The 26,226-nt window shown below is 46.0% G+C and overlaps 2 protein-coding genes across 2 annotated transcripts; one reads left to right on the plus strand and one right to left on the minus strand.

Annotated features, from left to right (window-relative positions):
* The first annotated feature begins 1,145 nt into the window (after positions 1–1,145).
* Positions 1,146–9,292, plus strand: LOC306698628 (BTB/POZ domain-containing protein kctd15-like). Its single transcript, XM_079163023.1, has 5 exons — positions 1,146–1,253; positions 2,823–2,998; positions 5,526–5,670; positions 7,016–7,318; positions 9,055–9,292. The coding sequence occupies exons 1-5, from the start codon at positions 1,227–1,229 to the stop codon at positions 9,214–9,216; spliced, it is 813 nt and encodes a 270-aa protein (XP_079019149.1). The 5' UTR covers positions 1,146–1,226; the 3' UTR covers positions 9,217–9,292.
* A 1,699-nt stretch (positions 9,293–10,991) lies between these two features.
* LOC306698304 (transcription initiation factor TFIID subunit 4-like) lies at positions 10,992–25,662 on the minus strand. Its single transcript, XM_079162550.1, has 15 exons — positions 24,603–25,662; positions 23,616–23,782; positions 23,104–23,178; positions 22,643–22,795; positions 22,444–22,566; positions 21,475–21,564; positions 20,508–20,693; positions 19,705–19,768; positions 19,516–19,621; positions 17,294–17,463; positions 14,458–14,588; positions 14,169–14,294; positions 13,183–13,239; positions 12,570–12,692; positions 10,992–12,056 (listed from the first exon to the last, which is right to left on the minus strand). The coding sequence occupies exons 1-15, from the start codon at positions 25,645–25,647 to the stop codon at positions 11,883–11,885; spliced, it is 2,790 nt and encodes a 929-aa protein (XP_079018676.1). The 5' UTR covers positions 25,648–25,662; the 3' UTR covers positions 10,992–11,882.
* Positions 25,663–26,226: the final 564 nt, after the last annotated feature.

The following is a 26,226-nucleotide window of genomic DNA, read 5'->3' on the forward strand; positions in this document are numbered from 1 at the left end:
AACAACATTTAAAGAACAAAGGAAGAAGCAGGTACTGCAGGTGAAAGACCGATGTAACATAAGATAATCCTTTATTAGTCCCACAGCAGGGACATGTACAGGATTACAGCAGCAGAGTGGATATAGTGCAAACAAGATCAAAACACGTATGTCATGTGGTTATATATGTGGTCTCTGTGTCTCTGAGTCTCTGTTTCTCTGAGTCTCTGAGTCTATTAGTATTTGTGTCTCTGTGTCTGAGTCTCTGTGTCTCTGAATCTCTGAGTCTCTGAGTCTCCGTGTCTGAGTGTCTGGGTGTCTGTGTCTCTGAGTCTATTAGTCTCTGTGTCTCTGTGTATGAGTCTCTGTTTCTCTGAGTCTCTGAGTCTCTGAGTCTCTGAGTCTCTGAGTCTATTAGTCTCTGTGTCTCTGAGTCTCTGAGTCTCTGAGTCTCCGTGTCTGAGTGTCTGAGTGTCTGGGTGTCTGTGTCTCTGAGTCGCTGTATATCTGAGTATCTGAGACACTTTCAGTCTTCCTGATTCCAGCAGCAGCTGTGGACACATTTCGGATTCAGCCGAGAGACGAGGAGAATAAAACAGATCTGTGTGCGCAGCCCTCCGGCGCACACCTCCATCTAGCAGCGCAATAATTGAAATGGTGCATTTGGCCGCTGGCTGCGGGGTGAGGGGGGGGGGGGGGGGGGGGGGGGGGGGCATAATGCATGACGATAGACATCATTTGGCTCCAGAGCCAGAGGGATGTTTGATGTTACTAAAGTATATGAGGAAGACGTGGATGTGCAGGAGGAAGAGGAGGAGGAGGAGGAAGGACCAGATGGATTTCTGTTGAAAGCTTCTCATCATTGATGGATCATAAATTATTCTGATTGATTATCTCTCAAAGCAGCAGGAGGATCTATTTTCTCTCAAACAAACCGCCGCGTTATTGTAACCTGATCCCGGACCCTGAGGGGGTCTGAGGGGGTCTGAGGGGCCCCGGGCGAGACTTCTCCCTCAGCCTCCTCTATTCTTCCAGAAGAGACACGACGGGCTCGTTAAGCTGCTACTGCACACACACACGCACACGCACGCACTCACACACTCACTCACACACACACACACACACTCTCTCTCACACACACACACACACACACACACACACACACACACACCCTAGGACGTGAACTGAAGACCAACCGGTCTCCTCTCATTGAATCCCCGGGACGTAGCAGACGGACGCCGGTCTCCATGTCTTCTGTGTCGGTGTCCTCTCAGGTAAGAACCAGCGTTGGACCTTTTAACGGGACATTTACGCGCAAAGTTTTCCCCGAGATCCCGATCACGCTCCCCGGGGTTCCGTCGAGAGGCGATGTGCGCTGTCTCACCAGTCTCCGTTTAAAATATGACAGTTTTAAGTCTTTGTTCGTTTTGGTACACGTTAGTAATAAAGATACAAAGACGGTTGGTATTTTCTGTAATGGTATGAAACGCTGTTTAATTCGGCATACATCAAGTGTTCCAAGGTTCGACGGTTTCCATCTAAATTCGAACTTTTGTTTCCGGCTCAGCTGTTTTCACGGCCATCTTCTCCCTTCAAATACGTCATGTTGGTGCGGAAGAGATCCACTGACTCTGTGATGAAAGTCATAATAATCCAAACCTCGTCTTAGTTGATGGACAATTCATATGCCGAATTAATCAGAAGGACGAAGTCTGAAGAGAAAACCTTTAAATTCAGGGTGAGGCCATACTTAACGTTCAACGATCCGCAAGAATGCATTAAATGTTTGATTCGTTAATGGAGTCTGGCGTGAGGCGTTGTTCCTGGGCTGGGTTTCACTGAAGCAGGTCTCTGTGTGTCAGCAACGATCCAGTTTAAAATGATGAAGAACATTCATGATTCCTGTGATTATTTGAGCAGCCTGTATGAAACACAGGCTGGTATGTCCTGTGTTTGTAACACTGAGTCTGGTGCAGTTCTTCCACTCGGCCGCAGACAGAGAGGCAGCAGTGTTTGTCAGTTTGGCCCGAGGCAGCGAGGCGGCCGCGGGGCAGTGAGCTGAAAGCTGGGCCGCCTCCTGTTCACCTTTCATGGTTCAGAGCTCCTCTTTACGACCGGGGGTGTGTGTGTGCGTGTGTGTGTGTGTGTGTGTGTAGGTGTTGTGTTTTGTTGTTGTATTGTTATTGTTTTGTTATTGTTGTTGTGTTGTATTGTTTTGTTGTTATGTTGTATTGTTGTTGTTGTGTTATGTTGTTGTATTGATATTATATTGTTGTTGTTGTATTGTTGTGTTATATTATTGTGTTGTATTGTATTGTTGTTGTTGTTTTGTTATTGTTGTTGTGTTGTATTTTTATTGTGTTATGTTTTTGTTGTATTGTTGTTGTTGTATTGTTGTGTTATATTATTGTGTTGTATTGTATTGTTGTGTTTTGTTGTTGTATTGTTGTTGTTTTGTTATTGTTGTTGTGTTGTATTGTTATTGTTGTGGTATGTTTTTGTTGTATTGTTGTTGTTGTATTGTTGTGTTATATTATTGTGTTGTATTGTATTGTTGTGTTTTGTTGTTGTATTGTTTTGTTATTGTTGTTGTGTTGTATAGTTGTTGTGTTTTGTTGTGTTGTTTGAGAACTTGAGGCTGTAGCGTTTCTCTTCCTCAGAACGTTGATGAATGACTTTCATCTTTTCCAGATCTTTCCTTCACTTTGAGGGAAAACATCTTATTTCTAAGAGTTTATTAACGTTCCGTAGAGTCAGAGATGGATTTTGCTTTTCTTTGTCAAACAGTTGTACACAAAGCTGCTGAGTTCAGGTGTGTGTTGACCTGTTGTTACCTGTCACAGGAGGGGCGGAGCATGTCCAGGATGTCTCTGAGCCGCTCACCTGTGTCTCCCATGACCACCCAGGGCATCCCCTCCCCCGCCCAGCTGACCAAGGCCAACGCCCCCGTGCACATCGACGTGGGGGGGCACATGTACACCAGCAGCCTTGGGACACTCACCAAATACCCCGAGTCCAGGTGAGACCACAGAACCTTTGATGTGGGTCATGTGATCAGTCTACTACTACTACTACTACTACTCTACTACTACTACTACTCTATTACTACTACTACTACTACTACTCTATTACTACTACTCTATTACTACTACTACTACTACTCTATTACTACTACTACTACTACCCTATTACTACTACTACCCTATTACTACTACTACTACTACTCTATTACTACTACTACTACTACCCTATTACTACTACTACTACTACTACCCTATTACTACTACTACTACTACTCTATTACTACTACTACTACTACCCTATTACTACTACTACTACTACTACTCTATTACTACTACTACTACCCTATTACTACTACTACTACTACTACTCTATTACTACTACTACTACTCTATTACTACTACTACTACCCTATTACTACTACTACTACTACTACTCTATTACTACTACTACTACTACCATATTACTACTACTACCCTATTACTACTACTACTACTACTACTCTATTACTACTACTACTACTCTATTACTACTACTACAACCCTATTACTACTACTACTACTACTCTATTACTACTACTACTACTACTACTACTCTATTACTACTACTACTACTACTCTATTACTACTACTACTACTCTATTACTACTACTACTACCCTATTACTACTACTACTACTACCCTATTACTACTACTACTACTACTCTATTACTACTACTACTACTACCCTATTACTACTACTACTACTACTACCCTATTACTACTACTACTACTACTCTATTACTACTACTACTACTACCCTATTACTACTACTACTACTACTACTCTATTACTACTACTACTACTACCCTATTACTACTACTACTACTCTATTACTACTACTACTACTACTCTATTACTACTACTACTACCCTATTACTACTACTACTACTACTACTCTATTACTACTACTACTACTACCATATTACTACTACCCTATTACTACTACTACTACTACTACTCTATTACTACTACTACTACTCTATTACTACTACTACTACTACCCTATTACTACTACTACTACTCTATTACTACTACTACTACTACTACTCTATTACTACTACTACTACTACTCTATTACTACTACTACTACTACTACTCTATTACTACTACTACTACTACTCTATTACTACTACTACTACTACTACTCTATTACTACTACTACCCTATTACTACTACTACTACTCTATTACTACTACTACTACTAGTCTATTACTACTATTACTACTACTCTATTACTACTACTACTACTACTCAGTGGCGGGCCGTGCATTTGATACCTGGGCCTTCACTGCTGTCCTGCAGCTGAAACACCTCATCATGACGCCACAGCTACGGTTATTATTTGTTTTGTGTAAAAATGAAGCTCAACACCTATAAATACACTAACTGCAGAGTGCAGATACATGAATACGCTGAGAACGATATGTTCAGTGATGTGGCCCTCACAGGAAAAAGTTTGGGGACCCCTGCTCTAGAGTTTGGGTATGACATTTTCGAACAGAGGTCTCAAAATAGGCCTAGGGTTTAAGAGGTTAACATTATTAACATTATTACTCATACATTAACATTATTAACATTATTACTCATACATTAACATTATTAACATTATTACTTATAAATTAACATTATTAACATTATTACTCATACATTAACATTATTAACATTATTACTTATAAATAAACATTATTAACATTATTACTCATACATTAACATTATTACTCATACATTAACATTATTAACATTATTACTTATAAATTAACATTATTAACATCATTACTCATACATTAACATTATTAACATTATTACTTATAAATTAACATTATTAACATTATTACTTATAAATTAACATTATTAACATTATTACTCATAAATTAACATTATTAACATTATTACTCATACATTAACATTATTAACATTATTACTCATACATTAACATTATTACTCATACATTAACATTATTAACATTATTACTTATAAATTAACATTATTAACATTATTACTCATACATTAACATTATTACTCATACATTAACATTATTACTCATACATTAACATTATTAACATTATTACTTATAAATAAACATTATTAACATTATTACTCATACATTAACATTATTACTCATACATTAACATTATTAACATTATTACTTATAAATTAACATTATTAACATCATTACTCATACATTAACATTATTAACATTATTACTCATACATTAACATTATTACTCATACATTAACATTATTAACATTATTACTTATAAATTAACATTATTAACATTATTACTTATAAATTAACATTATTAACATTATTACTCATACATTAACATTATTAACATTATTACTCATACATTAACATTATTACTCATACATTAACATTATTAACATTATTATTAACACGTTTGTTTGACGTATGTTTTAGCAACACACACATGTTAACCATGCCAGCAGAGCCCCTTTAAATAGAATCTGATGTGTTTCTCTGCAGGATCGGTCGTCTGTTTAACGGCACTGAGCCCATCGTGTTGGACAGTCTGAAGCAGCACTACTTCATCGACAGAGACGGAGACATCTTCCGCTACATCCTCAGCTTCCTGCGGACCTGCAAACTGCTGCTGCCAGAAGACTTCAAGGTCATTTCACTGGAAAACCGTCGTAAAAAAAAGAGGAATATGATTGGAATTGAAGCCCTACTAATTCATTGGTATTATCTTATCTTTAGCCTATCAAAGATGTATCTATATAGGAACAGCTGTTTGCTGCAATATCAGACAATAATCAATAGTACAACATAATGTCGACATACTATATTATAACTTTTTATGACAAACTATACTATTACTTTTTTATAAAATACTATACTATGTGTTTTGGTCCCTGATTATGGTCTCAGGGATGAAATAACAAAGTAAATAACTCAAGAAAAAGAATCATGGGCAACGTATGAATAAATATACAAATGATTTATTAATGAAAAGATGCAACAACGGAAAACTGCTTTCTAAAAGCAAAGCGACACGAACCAACAGCAGTAATAATGGAACTCAAAACACCACACGAGGAATCACACCAGTGGGTCAGACTACTAACACACACACAGACACACACACACACACACACACTCTGTGTGGCACTAACAGGTGATTGAGCTGCCTTCACTCTCAAGCTGCAGCTGCTAGACAGGAACAAGGTGGCACCTGAACGGACACTGAGGATAGAGAGGGAGCAGAGACACAACACATAACATCAGTTTTTATGACTATTTAAGACAAACTACATGCTCAGACTCAAGAAGCTCATCAGGAGAGCCGGCTCTTTCCTGGAACTGGAGTCTGTGGTGAGCGATGCCTCTCATCAGAGCATCTTCAGCAGCAGACTGACCACAGGAAGTCTTTTCTACTAGTGAACATCAAACAGTGGAACTCCTCCCCCTTCTGCAGGAAGGACAGCTGAAACATCAACACTGACAATAATGATATCCATGCTTTGTAATGTCAATACAACTCTCAGTACCACTGTTATATTCTAGTTATTTTATAATGTATGAACTCTCAGCAGCTCTTCTTCTTCTGTAGTAATGAGCTGTAAGTCAGCAGCTCTACTGAACACATTGTGACTCTTAAATCGTTGCCAGCGGCTGCAGAGATTCACAGTCTGTGTGTTTTACTGAGTGTGTGTGTGTGTGTATTACATCTCTGTAGTTAGTGAGTTCTGCCGCTATCATTCTGCTCAGGGTGAATAAAAAGCCCTGAAGACACAACGCTTCTTTATGAAAACACATCTATCCCTCACGCAAGAGGAAGAGGAGGAGGAGGGGGAGGAAGAGGAAGGGGAAGAGGGAAAGGAAGGGAGGAGGAAGAGGGGGAGGGGGAGGAAGAGGAGGAGCCTCAGGACAACAGCAGCGTGGAGTAAAAAGCTTCACTACTTGTGCACACTTTGCTGTTATAACTTATATACCCCCCCCCCCCCCCCCCCCAGGACTTCCCCCAGCTGTACGAGGAGGCCCGGTTCTACCAGCTGACTCCGATGGTTCGGGAGTTGGAGCACTGGCAGGTGGAGCGGGAGGCCCAGCGGACGCCGCCCTGCGAGTGTCTGGTGGTCCGAGTCTCTCCCGATCTGGGTGAGAGGATCGCATTGAGCGGAGAGAAAGTTCTGATCGAGGAGATCTTCCCTGAGACCGGAGACGTCATGTGTGACTCTGTCAACGCCGGTTGGAACCAGGACCCGACCCACGTGATCCGCTTCCCCCTCAACGGGTACTGCAGGTTCAACTCTGTGCAGGTCAGTGCTTCCCCTGTACAACATGTACTACACTCATATTAAACCTGTACTACACTCATATTACACATGTACTACACTCATATTACACATGTACTACACCAGTACTACACTCATATTATACCTGTACTACACTCATATTACACATGTACTACACCAGTACTGCACTCATATTATACCTGTACTACACTCATATTAAACCTGTACTACACTCATATTACACATGTACTACACCAGTACTGCACTCATATTACACCTGTACTACACTCATATTACACATGTACTACACCAGTACTGCACTCATATTACACCTGTACTACACTCATATTACACATGTACTACACCAGTACTGCACTCATATTATACCTGTACGACACTCATATTACACATGTACTACACTCATATTACACATGTACTACACCAGTACTACACTCATATTATACATGTACTACACCAGTACTACACTCATATTATACCTGTACTACACTCATATTACACATGTACTACACCAGTACTACACTCATATTATACCTGTACTACACTCATATTACACATGTACTACACCAGTACTACACTCATATTACACATGTACTACACCAGTACTACACTCATATTACACATGTACTACACCAGTACTACACTCATATTATACCTGTACTACACTCATATTACACATGTACTACACCAGTACTACACTCATATTACACATGTACTACACCAGTACTACACTCATATTATACATGTACTACACCAGTACTGCACTCATATTACACCTGTACTACACTCATATTACACATGTACTACACTCATATTACACATGTACTACACTCATATTAAACCTGTACTACATTCATATTACACATGTACTACACTCGTATTACACAGTTACCACACTCGTATTACACATGTACTACACATGTACTACACTCGTATTACACCGTTACCACACTCGTATTACACCGTTACTACACTCGTATTACACCGTTACCTCACTCGTATTACACCGTTACCACACTCGTATTACACCGTTACTACACTCGTATTACACCGTTACCACACTCGTATTACACCGTTACTACACTCGTATTACACCGTTACCACACTCGTATTACACCGTTACTACACTCGTATTACACCGTTACCTCACTCGTATTACACCGTTACCACACTCGTATTACACCGTTACTACACTCGTATTACACCGTTACCTCACTCGTATTACACCGTTACCACACTCGTATTACACCGTTACTACACTCGTATTACACCGTTACCACACTCGTATTACACCGTTACCTCACTCGTATTACACCGTTACCTCACTCGTATTACACCGTTACCTCACTCGTATTACACATGTACTACACATGTACTACACTCGTATTACACCGTTACCACACTCGTATTACACCGTTACTACACTCGTATTACACCGTTACCTCACTCGTATTACACCGTTACCTCACTCGTATTACACCGTTACCACACTCGTATTACACCATTACCACACTCGTATTACACCGTTACCTCACTCGTATTACACCGTTACCACACTCGTATTACACCGTTACTACACTCGTATTACACCGTTACCTCACTCGTATTACACCGTTACCACACTCGTATTACACCGTTACCTCACTCGTATTACACCGTTACCTCACTCGTATTACACCGTTACCACACTCGTATTACACCCGTACCTCACCGGTACTCAAACACCTGCTGTGTGTCTGCAGGTCCTGGAGCGTCTGTTCCAGAGGGGCTTCATCATGAAGGCGTCCTGCGGTGGGGGGGTCGACTCCTCCCAGTTCAGCGAGTACGTTTTGTGTCGCGACCTCCGGCTCAACCGGTCCGTCACCAGCACCCCGATCCGGATCAAACAGGAGCCTCTGGACTGAACTCAGACCTGAAGACCTGGAGACCTCTGAGGATGATGATGATGCAACATAAGAAGTCATAAACTGCCACATTTGTAATAACCTGAATAATTGTTCTGTCTACAAATGAATGGAACGGTCATTTTTTATAAGTGTGTACAGATAATTTAATCCTTTTTATAAAACTGCCCTTTTGAAAATGTATATTTAATGTATTTGTTAGCTTGTTTCACTATTTTTCATTTGTACAGATGAATTAATAAAAAGATAAAATCAGACCGGATTCTTTATCGTTTTCTTTATTTCATTTTTTGCAAAGGTACAAACAACTGTAAAATTGCCTGAAATGTGTCAGGATTGAATACAGAATGTAGGAAATATAAATAGTTGCACAAATTGTGTCGTTCTTACAGATGAAAGTTTCTCCAGAAGATCTCCGCAGACGACAGACTTTACAAACCAAATGCCCGATACGAGGGGAACATTTAAAGCGTTAAAAACCTTCAATGTACACTTTCAAAAAGTCTTAAAAACGTTCAAACTGAAGCAAAACTCTGACAAATGAAAACAGTACAAAAGGTCGAGATTTGTGATTTATAATGTTTCATGTTGAGCTAAAAGAAAAATCACATGTCAGACGGGAGGAAGAGGATGATGAAGAGGAGGAAGATGAAACTGCAGGAATGTTTGTCTGAAGTTTTGTTTGTTAGCCTTCATGATCGTAGCCTGAGTGAGTTTCACCATCTGAAGGAGAACCAGCTCCCTGTGAAGAGTTATTTCAAATTAAAGGGACAGTTCAACATTTAAATCCTCTGAACATGAAGCTACAGCTGCTTAGCTTAGCATTAAGAGCTCCTTTGATTCATCTGAACTCCAATTCACTGTTTCAGCTGAGTCTCGAAGTAAAAACAGGAAATTAGTGAACTTTAGAGGAGCTTTAGCTAGCCGTTTCCAGTCCTTATGCTAAGCTAACCAGCTGTTGTACAGACATGAGAGTGGAATCAATCTGAGGATTCATCAAGATGTTGAACTGTTCCTTTAACAGTGTGTGTTAAAGGAACAGTTCCTTTAAAAGGAACAGTTCCCTGCGTGTGTGTGTGTGTGTGCGCAGACACACACACGATTCTGTCGCGGTGAACTTTAAATGTGATCAGAAGTCTTTCAGAGCCGGAGGTCCTAAAGGGCTGCAGGTCTGACCCTAAAGACACCTGTTCAGGTGCAGGTCTGACCCTAAAGACACCTGTTCAGGTGCAGGTCTGACCCTAAAGACACCTGTTCAGGTGCAGGTCTGACCCTAAAGACACCTGTTCAGGTGCAGGTCTGACCCTAAAGACACCTGTTCAGGTGCAGGTCTGACCCTAAAGACACCTGTTCAGGTGCAGGTCTAACCCTAAAGACACCTGTTCAGGTGCAGGTTTGACCCTGTTCAGGTGCAGGTCTGACCCTAAAGACACCTGTTCAGGTGCAGGTCTAACCCTAAAGACACCTGTTCAGGTGCAGGTCAGACCCTAAAGACACCTGTTCAGGTGCAGGTCAGACCCTAAAGACACCTGTTCAGGTGCAGGTTTGACCCTAAAGACACCTGTTCAGGTGCAGGTCTAACCCTAAAGACACCTGTTCAGGTGCAGGTTTGACCCTAAAGACACCTGTTCAGGTGCAGGTCAGACCCTAAAGACACCTGTTCAGGTGCAGGTTTGACCCTAAAAACACCTGTTCAGGTGCAGGTCTAACCCTAAAGACACCTGTTCAGGTGCAGGTCTAACCCTAAAGACACCTGTTCAGGTGAAGGTCTAACCCTAAAGACACCTGTTCAGGTGCAGGTCTGACCCTAAAGACACCTGTTCAGGTGCAGGTTTGACCCTAAAGACACCTGTTCAGGTGGAGTCAAGCACCTGGGATCAGCTCACCTCATATTCATATCAGAGATAAACTCCACCTGTGTTTAAGCATAAAGCTTTACATTAAAGATGAACTTTAATACACGATGAAGTGAGCTGACCAGACCTCTACAATCTGCCAGTGCATTGTGGGTAATGTAGGCGCTGGGTTTAACGAAGGAGGAGAATGTGGTTCTGACAGAGTTAAAGTCCGCTCTAAACCGTTTAGTTCAGAAGACATTTCAGTTCAAACCAGAATCACGAGCTGTTGTTCTCGGACTCGTGTGTTTGAACCAGGACCTGAACCTCAAACCAGACCCACCTGAGGTCTGCTGAGACAACCTGCTCCTTTAAATCAGGGAAGTAAACATCAAAGTCAACTCGTTCTTCTCTAAACATCTGTTTGCTTCTTCTGGCTTTTTGTTTCTATTGTGTCACGTTTAATATTATTTCATCTCTTTCTGTAAATAAAACGTCTTCAGATGCTCGTTCAGGACCAAATATTTGGTGAAGACCCTCGGATGAGTTCCTCTGGTCTGACCTGGACCGGAGGTCAGCGTTAAAACCATCTGAGGACAAACCGGGACTGAGGAGGGACCGACTTGTGACCATGAGGACCGGTGGAGGTTGATGTGTAGTCCAGTTAGTGACGCGCAAGGGCCCCAGGTGGTCCTCCTGGGGGGACTCCTTACTTCAGCAGGGCCTTGTAGAGCATCAGGGGCCCCAGGTGGTCCTCCTGGGGGGACTCCTTACTTCAGCAGGGCCTTGTAGAGCATCAGGGGCCCCAGGTGGTCCTCCTGGGGGGACTCCTTACTTCAGCAGGGCCTTGTAGAGCGTTATGGAGCGAGCGGTGGAGCGGTCCTGCTCCAGACAGAAGATGAAGTCCCTGAGGTTGACTCGTGTGATCCGCTGACGGAGCTGCTGGCGGGAGGAGGAGGAAGAGGAGGAGCCTGGGGAGGAACCGGGACCCGAACCCGAGGCCACCTGGGGGGGGAGGAGGGGCAGCACAGGGTCAAAATACTGAACCAGAACCACATCAACACCACATTTACTCTCCAGGAGTTCCAAAACCAGTGCTTTGAACCCAACTGTATCTAGTCCTCTCCTCACTACCTAACCTCTCTCCTCACTACCTAACCTCTCTCCTCACTACCTTCCTCACTACCTAACCTCTCTCCTTACTACCTTCCTCACTACCTAACCTCTCTCCTCACTACCTTCCTCACTACCTAACCTCTCTCCTCACTACCTTCCTCACTACCTAACCTCTCTCCCCACTACCTTCCTCACTACCTAACCTCTCTCCTCACTACCTTCCTCACTACCTAACCTCTCTCCTCACTACCTTCCTCACTACCTAACCTCTCTCCTCACTACCTTCCTCACTACCTAACCTCTCTCCTCACTACCTTCCTCACTACCTAACCTCTCTCCCCACTACCTTCCTCACTACCTAACCTCTCTCCCCACTACCTTCCTCACTACCTAACCTCTCACCTCGGGTCCAGACGACGAGCCTCCCGGTGAGTCCATCCTGCGTTTCCTTCGCGGTCCGATAGCAGCGAGCGCCGTGAGGTTTGCGTCTCGTTGTCTCATCTGAGCCAACTCCTGCTGCTGCATCTGAGGATGAAGAGGAGGAAGAGGAGGTCAGATCTACTGTAAATATACATTTATATATTCATGGTCATCAAGTCTTCTATGTGGAGGAACTACAGCTCCCATAAAGCTTATGGGGAGAGTAACAGGAAGTAGAACGACACTGTGACACTAATGAGAAGAGAAGGCGTGAACAACGTTCAGACTGATTAGCTGATTTATATAAAGGGGGCGGGGCTACAGACTGATTAGCTGATTTATATAAAGGGGGCGGGGCTACAGACTGATTAACTGATTTATATAAAGGGGGCGGGGCTACAGACGGATTAACTGATTGGTATAAAGGGGGCGGGGCTACAGACTGATTAGCTGATTGATATAAAGGGGGCGGGGCTACAGACTGATTGGATGTTGACATTCAAACTGAATCAAAATTTGAATGCAGCTTTAACACACACACACACACACACACACACACACACACACACACACACACACACACACACACACACACCTCTTTAGCTTTCTGCTTCAGGCGAGCTTGTTCAGGATCTTCTTGTCTCGCTCGACTCTGAAAGTAAAACACAAAACAATTTTTTTTAACAATAGAACTTTCTGATCAATACTGTGTATCAAGTTCTGAGCAAAGTAGAACAGAAACACAAATTAATAAAGAAACAAAAGAAAATAAAGAGGAGAAGTTGGGAGCATGCATGTCCTCCAGAGGACGACGATAGAGGATCCAAGAGAAATTAAAAGTGTCCTGTAATAAAGGATATATATATATACACATATATATATACATATATACATATATATATATATACACATACACACACACATAGTGCTGGGCGGTATACTGGTTTAATTTCCTGTATGATATGAATTTCTCACACACCATCATACCGAACATCACCGAAACAGGCAGCAGAATATATTGCTCTGCGCTAGCAGCTAGCGGTCTAGAGTGTAATGACGCTAGTCATGGTTATAACTCTATAACAACACTTAATAACACACAACGCTCTCTAACAGGGCAAAGAACCACGACACAACAGCTTGTGACACATAAACTATTTGTAACACTAATATTTGTATATTAATAAAATTACACCGTCGAACGGCATGCTGGGTACAGCTCGCTAGCTAGCCCGCTAGCACAACAGTGTGCTAACAGCTGGAGAGGCTCCGTCGCTACAGTAACGCTACATTAAAGAACAGAGCGATGCAGGAGGAACAAAGACACACCGGAGACGCAGCGATAGCAACGGTAACGTTAATGCGAGCGACACCGTGAAGCCGAAGGCTCACACGTCACTGAAGAGGCTTCTGCTCGAGGCAGCAGAGACAAGAACAGCAAGCAGTGAGCGACATCACCAACGCAGTAACAATCTCTGCAAGGACCTGGTCCCACTACACACCGTCTAGACGCAGAGCACCCATTACACACATATATACACGTGTGTGTGTGTGTGTGTGTGTGTGTGTGTGTGTGTACACCTTGGCAGCCTTCAGCAGGATCTCTCTCTCTTGATCGTCCTTCCTCTGTTTCTCCATTCGCTCCAGCTGCTCAAAGAACCGAAGCTGAGAGCGAACGTCTGACGTCTGTTCATGGTGGTCTTCATCCTGAGGAGGAGGAGGAGGAGGAGGAGGAGGAGGAGGAGGAGGAGGAGGAGGAGGAGGAGGAGGAGGAGGAGGAGGAGGAGGAGGAGGAGGAGATAGAACACAAACAGCTTTAGGATCATCATCGGTGGTCTCTGTGGATCAGTGTGGATCAGAGGGTCCTTGCCTTCCCTCCGTCTGTTCGGTGCTGAGCGACGGCTGAGACCGTCTCCAGCAGAGAGCGCAGTCTGGACTGGGTGGCGTGGGAGACCAGGTTCACCACCTCCAGAGGAACCTCGGTCACGCCCAGCTTCTTAGCTGAGGACGGAAAGACGGACAACAGGGACACATTCAGGTCAAACCAGGAGACCCGGCAGGTTTCCCTCCTTTCACTGAACATAGTGATGGAAAGAAAGATTCTGCTGCCGGTATTCAGAGATACTAGGAGACAGGGGACAGGAGACAGGAGACAGGAGACAGAGGACAGGAGACAGAGGACAGGAGACAGAGGACAGGAGACAGAGGACAGGAGACAGGGGACAGGAGACAGAGGACAGGAGACAGAGGACAGGAGACAGGGGACAGGAGACAGGGGACAGGAGACAGAGGACAGGAGACAGAGGACAGGAGACAGGGGACAGAGGACAGGAGACAGAGGACAGGAGACAGAGGACAGGAGACAGAGGACAGGAGACAAGAGGACAGGAGACAGAGGACAGGAGACAGAGGACAGGGGACAGGAGACAGAGGACAGGAGACAGGAGACAGAGGACAGGGGACAGGAGACAGAGGACAGGAGACAGAGGACAGGGGACAGGAGACAAGAGGACAGGAGACAGAGGACAGGAGACAGAGGACAGGAGACAGAGGACAGGAGACAGAGGACAGGAGACAGAGGACAGGAGACAGAGGACAGGGGACAGGAGACAGAGGACAGGAGACAGGAGACAAGAGGACAGGAGACAGAGGACAGGAGACAGAGGACAGGAGACAGAGGACAGGGGACAGGAGACAGAGGACAGGAGACAGAGGACAGGAGACAGGAGACAGAGGACAGGGGACAGGAGACAAGAGGACAGGAGACAGAGGACAGGAGACAAGAGGACAGGAGACAGAGGACAGGGGACAGGAGACAAGAGGACAGGAGACAGAGGACAGGAGACAAGAGGACAGGAGACAGAGGACAGGGGACAGAGGACAGGGGACAGGAGACAGGAGACAGAGGACAGGAGACAGAGGACAGGGGACAAGAGGACAGGAGACAAGAGGACAGGGGACAGAGGACAGGGGACAGGAGACAGAGGACAGGAGACAGAGGACAGGGGACAGGAGACAGAGGACAGGAGACAGAGGACAGGAGACAGAGGACAGGGGACAGGAGACAGAGGACAGGAGACAGAGGACAGGAGACAGAGGACAGGAGACAGAGGACAGGGGACAGGAGACAGAGGACAGGAGACAGAGGACAGGAGACAGAGGACAGGAGACAGGGGACAGGAGACAGAGGACAGGAGACAAGAGGACAGGGGACAGGAGACAAGAGGACAGGAGACAGAGGACAGGGGACAGGAGACAGAGGACAGGAGACAAGAGGACAGGGGACAGGAGACAAGAGGACAGGAGACAGAGGACAGGAGACAGGAGACAAGAGGACAGGAGACAGAGGACAGGAGACAGAGGACAGGAGACAAGAGGACAGGAGACAGAGGACAGGAGACAAGAGGACAGGAGACAGAGGACAGGAGACAAGAGGACAGGAGACAGAGGACAGGAGACAGAGGACAGGAGACAGAGGACAGGAGACAAGAGGACAGAGGACAGGAGACAGAGGACAGGAGACAGAGGACAGGAGACAGAGGACAGGAGACAGAGGACAGGAGACAAGAGGACAGAGGACAGGAGACAGAGGACAGGGGACAGAGGACAGGAGACAAGAGGACAGGGGACAGGAGACAGAGGACAGGGGACAGGGGACAGGAGACAGAGGACAGGAGACAAGAGGACAGGAGACAGAGGACAGGGGACAGAGGACAGGAGACAGAGGACAGGAGACAAGAGGACAGGAGACAGAGGACAGGGGACAGAGGACAGGAGACAAGAGGACAGGGGACAGGAGACAGAGGACAGGGGACAGGAGACAGAGGACAGGAGACAAGAGGACAGGAGACAGAGGACAGGAGACAAGAGGACAGGAGACAGGAGACAAGAGGACAGGGGACAGGAGACAGAGGACAGGAGACAGAGGACAGGAGACAGAGGACAGGAGACAAGAGGACAGGAGACAGAGGACAGGAGACAAGAGGACAGGAGACAGAGGACAGGAGACAGAGGACAGGAGACAGAGGACAGGAGACAGAGGACAGGAGACAAGAGGACAGAGGACAGGAGACAGAGGACAGGAGACAGAGGACAGGAGACAGAGGACAGGAGACAGAGGACAGGAGACAAGAGGACAGAGGACAGGAGACAGAGGACAGGGGACAGAGGACAGGAGACAAGAGGACAGGGGACAGGAGACAGAGGACAGGGGACAGGGGACAGGAGACAGAGGACAGGAGACAAGAGGACAGGAGACAGAGGACAGGGGACAGGAGACAAGAGGACAGGAGACAGGAAACAGAGGACAGGAGACAAGAGGACAGGGGACAGGAGATAGAGGACAGGAGACAAGAGGACAGGGGACAGGAGATAGAGGACAGGGGACAAGAGGACAGGAGACAGAGGACAGGAGACAAGAGGACAGGAGACAAGAGGACAGGGGACAGGAGACAAGAGGACAGGAGACAAGAGGACAGGGGACAGGAGATAGAGGACAGGGGACAAGAGGACAGGAGACAGAGGACAGGAGACAAGAGGACAGGAGACAAGAGGACAGGGGACAGGAAACAGAGGACAGGAGACAAGAGGACAGGGGACAGGAGATAGAGGACAGGGGACAAGAGGACAGGAGACAGAGGACAGGAGACAAGAGGACAGGAGACAAGAGGACAGGGGACAGGAGACAAGAGGACAGGGGACAGCACCTGTGTCCAGGATGCGGCGGTGCAGCAGGCCGGTGGGGAGGAAGGCTTCGTCTTTACACGAACGGATCTTCGTGCCCACGAAGTCCGAGCTGGTGGCGAGGATGCGTGCGTTCTCCTCGTTGAGGTTGACCCCGGCCATGGACGCCACGTCGTTGATGTCGTCGTCGTCTCTGAAGGAGGACAGAGGACAGAGAGGACGGGTCAGGAGACAGACTTTAAAGACCTGAGGCTAGATGGAAAGAAGCTGCTTCTATTTGTATTCTCTTTATTTCTGCCCCATAAGCTGAGAGTTTATTGTATTATATTTATATATTCATTATTATTATTATTATTATATATATATATATATAGTTGCTGAGAGGGTTTCATGTGATTCAGCTTCTTAAGGTCTGAGTCGTGTTGTTGTTGTGAGCTCATGCTGCCCTCTGCTGGCTGCTCTCTGAACTACAACACTCTGAACTACAACACTCTGAACTACAACACTCTGAACTACAACACTCTCTGAACTACAACACTCTCTGAACTACAACACTCTGAACTACAACACTCTCTGAACTACAACACTCTGAACTACAACACTCTGAACTACAACACTCTGAACTACAACACTCTCTGAACTACAACACTCTGAACTACAACACTCTGAACTACAACACTCTCTGAACTACAACACTCTGAACTACAACACTCTGAACTACAACACTCTGAACTACAACACTCTGAACTACAACACTCTGAACTACAACACTCTCTGAACTACAACACTCTGAACTACAACACTCTGAACTACAACACTCTGAACTACAACACTCTCTGAACTACAACACTCTGAACTACAACACACTCTGAACTACAACACTCTGAACTACAACACTCTGAACTACAACACACTCTGAACTACATCACCGGTTGAGTCAAACAAAGACAGCGAGAGCAGCGCTGCTCACATAAAGTGATGCGTTTCATTGACGTCTTCATATTCACTCCTCTGTTGCTGTACAGCTGGCAGGATTAATATGCTTTCAATCCAGTTCCGTTATTTAAATGAAGATGATGATCTGCTGAAGCATCTTATCAAGAGTAGAATCATGTCTGATCTACAGCTCTGCACTGACAAGCTGCTGAACTCTCATCACTTCAGGGTTCAGGGAGCAACGTGGGACTGTTGACCCAGACCCAGCTCCACCTGTACCCAGGCCCAGCTCCACCTGTACCCAGACCCAGCTCCACCTGTACCCAGACCCAGCTCCACCTGTACCCAGACCCAGCTCCACCTGTACCCAGACCCAGCTCCACCTGTACCCAGACCCAGCTCCACCTGTACCCAAACCCAGCTCCACCTGTACCCAGACCCAGCTCCACCTGTACCCAGACCCAGCTCCACCTGTACCCAGACCCAGCTCCACCTGTACCCAGACCCAGCTCCACCTGTACCCAGACCCAACTCCACCTGTACCCAGACCCAGCTCCACCTGTATCCAGACCCAGCTCCACCTGTATCCAGACCCAACTCCACCTGTACCCAGACCCAGCTCCACCTGTATCCAGACCCAACTCCACCTGTACCCAGACCCAGCTCCACCTGTATCCAGACCCAGCTCCACCTGTATCTAGACCCAGCTCCACCTGTATCTAGACCCAGCTCCACCTGTATCCAGACCCAACTGCACCTGTACCCAGGCCCAGCTCCACCTGTACCCAGGCCCAGCTCCACCTGTATCTAGACCCAGCTCCACCTGTACCCAGACCCAACTGCACCTGTACCCAGGCCCAGCTCCACCTGTATCTAGACCCAGCTCCACCTGTACCCAGACCCAGCTCCTTCACACCTCAGCCCTGAAGCTCTCTGACCTCATCATCATCAGGATCTGGGCCTTTCCTGCCGGTGTTCTGGTTTAAGGTTAGCGTGGCCGGCCCCTCCTCTTAGTTTGGTTCTTTGATCTTTAAATAAATGAGCCGGGTTGTAACAGTATTTATGTGATGAAGTTCAGCAGCAGAGGAAACGTTCTCAGACATATTCATCTCTTATTATAATTCATATCTGTAGTTTTAGTAAATTAACTAAAACAAACTTTTAGTCAGTAAACCCTGAATGAATCTGGTTCGTATTTATTTGATAATTAATTCATGATTATGAGAAATCTTTTTGCATTTGTATTTATTTAATTCTATTTCTACTGATTTTATTTGCCTTTTTATTGTATTTATTACCAGTAACTGACCTGAATGTCCCGCCCCCCGGGTCGCTCAGCTTCCTCTGATTGGCTTGAGCCGCCATGTTCAGAGGACTTTTACCGATTATAGTTGTGGGTCCTCTGACAAGTGTACCTGAGGACAACATTTCATATTAATAATAATAAGCAGCACTGATCGTAAAGAGATAAATATAATACGATAAATCAGAGACTCACCTTGAGGTCTGAGCGTCTGACTGAAGACGACAGGTCGACTCTGGACGGCCGCTCGGCCCACAGCCTGAAGAGTAATATAATAAATAACATGAACACATTAAAATAACATTAAAATAACAGAACTACATAAGAACATTAAAATAACATCTCCTGGACACCAGGAGAATAACACGTATTATCTCTATAATACAGCAGTGATGCCTCTAGTGGACACCAGGAGAATAACACGTATTATCTCTATAATACAGCAGCGATGCCTCTAGTGGACACCAGGAGAATAACACGTATTATCTCTATAATACAGCAGTGATGCCTCTAGTGGACACCAGGAGAATAACATGTATTATCTCTATAATACAGCAGTGATGCCTCTAGTGGACAACAGGAGAATAACATGTATTATCTCTATAATACAGCAGTGATGCCTCTAGTGGACAACAGGAGAATAACATGTATTATCTCTATAATACAGCAGTGATGCCTCTAGTGGACACTAAGAGAATAACATGTATTATCTCTATAATACAGCAGTGATGCCTCTAGTGGACACCAGGAGAATAACATGTATTATCTCTATAATACAGCAGTGATGCCTCTAGTGGACACCAGGAGAATAACATGTATTATCTCTATAATACAGCAGTGATGCCTCTAGTGGACAACAGGAGAATAACATGTATTATCTCTATAATACAGCAGCGATGCCTCTAGTGGACACCAGGAGAATAACACGTATTATCTCTATAATACAGCAGCGATGCCTCTAGTGGACACCAGGAGAACAACATGTACGGCGGTCCTACCAGAGTGTTGGTGAGCGGTGCGTTCAGTCTGACGGCGCCTCCGGCCGGGCTGATGGGGAGTCGCGGCCTGATGGTGGCGGTGGAGCTGGAGGGGGGGGCCACCTGGATGGGGGGGGCCGAGGTACCAGGAGTCACCAGAGACTGTTGGCTGCTGAGCAGAGACTGACGCAGGGCGGGGAGGCTTTTCTGAGGAGCAACAACAACAACAACAACATCAACAACACATGCTGGCCAAGTACAGAGAAAACATACAAATATATACATATGTAGTGTACAAGTACACAAGACCTGGCACCAAAATATACTGGTGGTAGTACAGTGGTAGTAGTAGTAGTAGTAGTAGTAGTAGTAGTAGTAGTAGTAGCAGCAGTAGTAGTAGTAGTAGTAGTAGTACCTTTAAAAAGGGGATGAGGTAGGGCTGTGGTAGTACAGTAGTAGTAGTAGTAGTAGTACCTTTAAGAAGGGGATGAGGTAGGGCTGTGGTAGTACAGTAGTAGTAGTAGTAGCAGTAGTAGTAGTAGTAGCAGTAGTAGTAGTAGTAGTAGTACCTTTAAGAAGGGGATGAGGTAGGGCTGTGGTAGTACAGTAGTAGTAGTAGTAGCAGTAGTAGTAGTAGTAGCAGTAGTAGTAGTAGTAGTAGTAGCAGTAGTAGTAGTAGCACCTTTAAGAAGGGGATGAGGTAGGGCTGTGGTAGTACAGTAGTAGTAGTAGTAGCAGTAGTAGTAGTAGTAGCAGTAGTAGTAGTAGTAGTAGTAGCAGTAGTAGTAGTAGTACCTTTAAGAAGGGGATGAGGTAGGGCTGTGGTAGTACAGTAGTAGTAGTAGTAGCAGTAGTAGTAGTAGTAGCAGTAGTAGTAGTAGTAGTAGTAGCAGTAGTAGTAGTAGTACCTTTAAGAAGGGGATGAGGTAGGGCTGTGGTAGTACAGTAGTAGTAGTAGTAGTAGTAGTAGTAGTAGTAGTAGTAGTACCTTTAAGAAGGGGATGAGGTAGGGCTGTGGAGAAGACTTCAGCTCAGCCTGCAGTCGACTGGTGAACTCTTCAGGCTCAATCTTTGCATCCTGAACAAACACACAGTTAATATTAAACATACCATAATAAATACCTAATCAATGCAGAGCTCACCAGCAGGGCCTACATTAAATATAGTATAATATATAACATAATGGTATATTATAATATATAATAATATTGACATGTAACATGATGATATATCATATTTAGTGCTGGACAACGATTACAATGTTTAAACGCCATTAATCTCATTATGTTAAAGTTCATAATGAATCTAAAGTAGTGTGTTAAAGTGCTGCTCTATGAACTAAAGGTCAACAACATTTGGTTTAAACACGTTAAACTCATCAGGTTCTTGTTAACAGCAGGATTCAGTTATAACACAGTTATAATGATTCTGATCATAGATATTCAGCGTGTTCACAACTTTATCTTCATGTGTGTCAGAGATGAATTTAAATATACATCTTAACCTGAAACCTATCTACGTCATGTGTTATGTTTGTTAAACTCTCAGTAGTGATAACTAAATGATGTGATTATTATACATATTACAAACTAAACACTTTAAAACTCTAAAACAATAATTTAAATGAATCATTTATTGTGTTGGTATGTTGGTCAGACGCTATGCTACGCTGATTAGCGTAACATGTGGTGTTTGTTATAAATGTACGTTGGTACATAGAGGGTGATAAGAAGCTGTACATGGAGGGACTTAGGACCCAGGGGAATGCAGGGGAAGGAAACAGGAAGAGACGCCACAAACAGCTGTTCACCGCTCGCTGCCGGTTCTTGTGTTAAAAATGTCGCTTAATACAAAAACAAACTGCGTAAACAAGGCGTTAACTTGCCCGGCACTAATTATAACATTATATATAACAACATGATGATATATGATAATGTTTATATGTAACAGCTCTTACCAGCAGGTCCTGCACCAGACCCTTGACGTTCTTCGAGGTGTCGGGTGAAGGCGAGTTGTGTGACGCCAGCTTGATGAGCGTCGCCAAGAAGTTTTTACACTTCTTCACGTTTTCCTGCATCTCCTGTTGGCATGGTAACAAAGAGCAGGTCACACAGGTGTCCCCTCAGAGGACAGAGGACAGAGGACAGAGGACACACCTGGGACACCACGGAGACTCTGTTAGCCGGCGTGGGGGGGGCAACTCCCACGGGCTTCACCGGCCCCCCCGCTGTGATCACCGTCTGGGCCTTCTGAGGGGGGGGCATCTTCACCGACACCGCCGCACCGCCGGGGGACACCGTGATGGTCTTCTGGACACGTCACAGGATCACGTCATTACATCATCACACGTCACACGATCACGTCATTACATCATCACACGGTCACATCATTACATCATCACACGTCACAGGGTCACATCATTACATCATCACACGTCACAGGATCACATCATTACATCATCACACGTCACATGGTCACATCATCACACGTCACATGGTCACATCATCACACGTCACATGGTCACATCATCACACGTCACATGGTCACATCATCACACGTCACATGGTCACATCATTACATCATCACATCATCACATGGTCACGTCATGAGGACACACCTGTACTGTCGTGGTGGACGGAGCCTGAACCATTCTGGTCTGAGCGGGGGAGGCCAGGCGGACGGTCTGAGGAGCCTACAGACGTCAGGGAGGAAGAGGAGAACACGTTATGCTGCAGCAAAGCATCATGGGAACCCGCTACATCTGGAGCTTCACGTTTCAGGTGTGTTATTAGGTGTGTGTTTCAGGTGTGTTTTCGTTGCGTTTTTCAGGTGTGTTTTCTTGCGTTTGTGTGCGTTTCCGTTGTGTTTCAGGCGTGTGTCTCAGGTATGTTTCAGGTGTGTGTTTGTGTGTGTTTCCGTGTGTTTCTGTTGTGTTTCCGTGTGTTTCTGTTGTGTTTCCGTGTGTTTCTGTTGTGTTTCCGTGTGTTTCCGTTGTGTTTCCGTGTGTTTCCGTTGTGTTTCCGTTGTGTTTGTGTGTGTTTTCGTTGTGTCTCAGGTGTGTCTCAGGTGTTCAGGTTGTTGGTGATGCTGCAGACCGGATGAACACCGTTGACCCTGATGGGTTCTTACCGTGGGGGCGGTGTTGACCCGGATGGCGGTCCCAGCAGTCGGTGTGGCGGGTCTCTGGCTGATGTTGGCCACCGCTTGGCTCTGCTGGGTCTTAGCCTGAGCCTGAGCCAGAACCTGCTGAGGGACCATCACCAGCTGACCCGTCTCAGTCCGGACTAGAACCATACCTGAAGAACACAGGAAGCATCATCATCGTCAAGATCAGACACACAAACACCGTCTCTCTATGGACCAGGTCTACCCGTCTCTCTCTGGACCAGGTCTACCCGTCTCTCTCTGGACCAGGTCTACCCGTCTCTCTATGGACCAGGTCTACCCGTCTCTCTCTGGACCAGGTCTACCCGTCTCTCTATGGACCAGGTCTACCGGTCTCTCTCTGGACCAGGTCTACCCGTCTCTCTATGGACCAGGTCTACCGGTCTCTCTCTGGACCAGGTGTACCGGTCTCTCTATGGACCAGGTCTACCGGTCTCTCTCTGGACCAGGTGTACCCGTCTCTCTCTGGACCAGGTCTACCCGTCTCTCTCTGGACCAGGTCTACCCGTCTCTCTATGGACCAGGTCTACCCGTCTCTCTATGGACCAGGTCTACCGGTCTCTCTCTGGACCAGGTCTACCCGTCTCTCTATGGACCAGGTCTACCGGTCTCTCTATGGACCAGGTCTACCCGTCTCTCTCTGGACCAGGTCTACCCGTCTCTCTCTGGACCAGGTCTACCCGTCTCTCTATGGACCAGGTCTACCGGTCTCTCTCTGGACCAGGTCTACCCGTCTCTCTATGGACCAGGTCTACCGGTCTCTCTATGGACCAGGTCTACCCGTCTCTCTATGGACCAGGTCTACCGGTCTCTCTCTGGACCAGGTGTACCGGTCTCTCTATGGACCAGGTCTACCCGTCTCTCTATGGACCAGGTGTACCGGTCTCTGAGACTGGGATGTGATAAGAACACATTGGAGGATCAAAGGTCTACAGGTGGAGGTCTACTCACCTGGAGGCATGGAGAATCCAGGGGGCAGCTGGATGGTGGTCTGCTGCTGAGGCCGGACGGCCAGCTGAGGAGCAGCAGCTCGGGGGGGCACTAGTCCAGGTCTCTGTTGCTGCTGGATGGACGTGGTCACCACGGGGGGCCCCGGGGGCCTCACCACGGACACGGAGGGCTGACCCACTCCGTTCACTGCCGGCTTGAGGGTCACTGCAGCCGTACTGGTCCCGGTCTGGACCATGGGGATCTGGGCTGCAGGAGGGGGGGTCCCCGTCAGGATGACGGAGCTCCCAGAGACCGGCTGGCTCTGCACCAGCATCTTGGTGGTGGTGGTGGTGGTGGTGTGCATCAGAGGGCCGCTGTGGGTCACCACCTGAGGGCCCTTGGGGTCCAATCCGTTGACCGGACCCGGGTGTCTCTGCAGAGAGACGGCGGGAGACGTTATCGTGGTCTGAGTGAAGTGAGGCTGAGAGGCGATGATCGTGGAGCCCCCGGTGCTCACGGTGCTGATCACCGTGCTGGTCCCCGGTGCTGCTGCTGCAGGGACCGAGTTCACCAACTTTACCGATCCGTTTAAACTTTGTAGTCCGGGAGAAGCGGTCCGAATCGCATCCACAGCGGTGACGGTAGCGGGACTCGAACCCGCAGCTGCGGAAGACCGAGTGGTCAAAGTTACGGGTCCCGGTACCGGGGAGATAGTGGGGGGGGTCGCTCCGGAGGTGACCGTGGAGGACCCGGAGGAGGAGAGCAGGACTTTACCGGAGAGCAGCTCTGTAGCTCCTGGGTCCTGGTCTAACCCCTCTCTCGGACGTCCTTGTTGCGGCTCCACGGACCTCACTGGATCCACCGGATCCTCGAGCACTTTCCCTGAGAACTGAGCCGCTGCTGCTGCACGTGGAGCTCCGTCCGGTTTCCCGCCGGAATAAGAAGCGGCGGGAGAAGCTTTTCTGTCTCCGAGCTGCGACTCCAGAGAGCCGACTAGGTCACTAACCGCCTTCTCGTCCACCTCAGTGAAGAGCATGTCCTCCAGTGGGTCGGAGGCTCCCGCCATCTTTGATGTCGGACCGTTGTGCAAATCGTATTTTAGAATCTACGCATGCGCGAAAGGATCCGAGTCGTTTTCGAGCATAGAAATAGGAGAAATAGATTTGCCGGTGTTTGGATGTGGCGCTGCGTTCAGGTGAGTTCAGGTGAGTGTACTACAGGTGAACCTGTTTATTATAAAAAACAATACCTTAATATAGCTTAAATATATAAAGTTTACATGAACACTAGAATTACAAATCTTTCTCTTTTTGTTGTGAAATGAACGGATGAATGAATGGATTAAAAGCTAAACATTAAATAGAGAAACAGGCACACCAACTGCCCTCAGGTCATCTCCAGCTGTGACACTGCTGGCATCAACTAGCTGGACTTCTGTTGAATTAGGTCAGTCACTTTAAAGGGGGTGAATATTTATACAAACACTTATTGTACACTATATATTTTTAATTAATTGACATTAGTTTGTAAAAATCTGTTTTCACTTTGACATGAAAGAAGCTTTTATTACAAAATTCTTGTCAAAAAAGCCACATTATAATGATCATGATTTCATGTATAAAAGCAACAAAAGGGGAAAACATCC

This window comes from Pholis gunnellus (genome assembly GCF_910591455.1).
Source record: "Pholis gunnellus genome assembly, chromosome: 7".
NCBI lineage: Eukaryota > Metazoa > Chordata > Actinopteri > Perciformes > Pholidae > Pholis > Pholis gunnellus.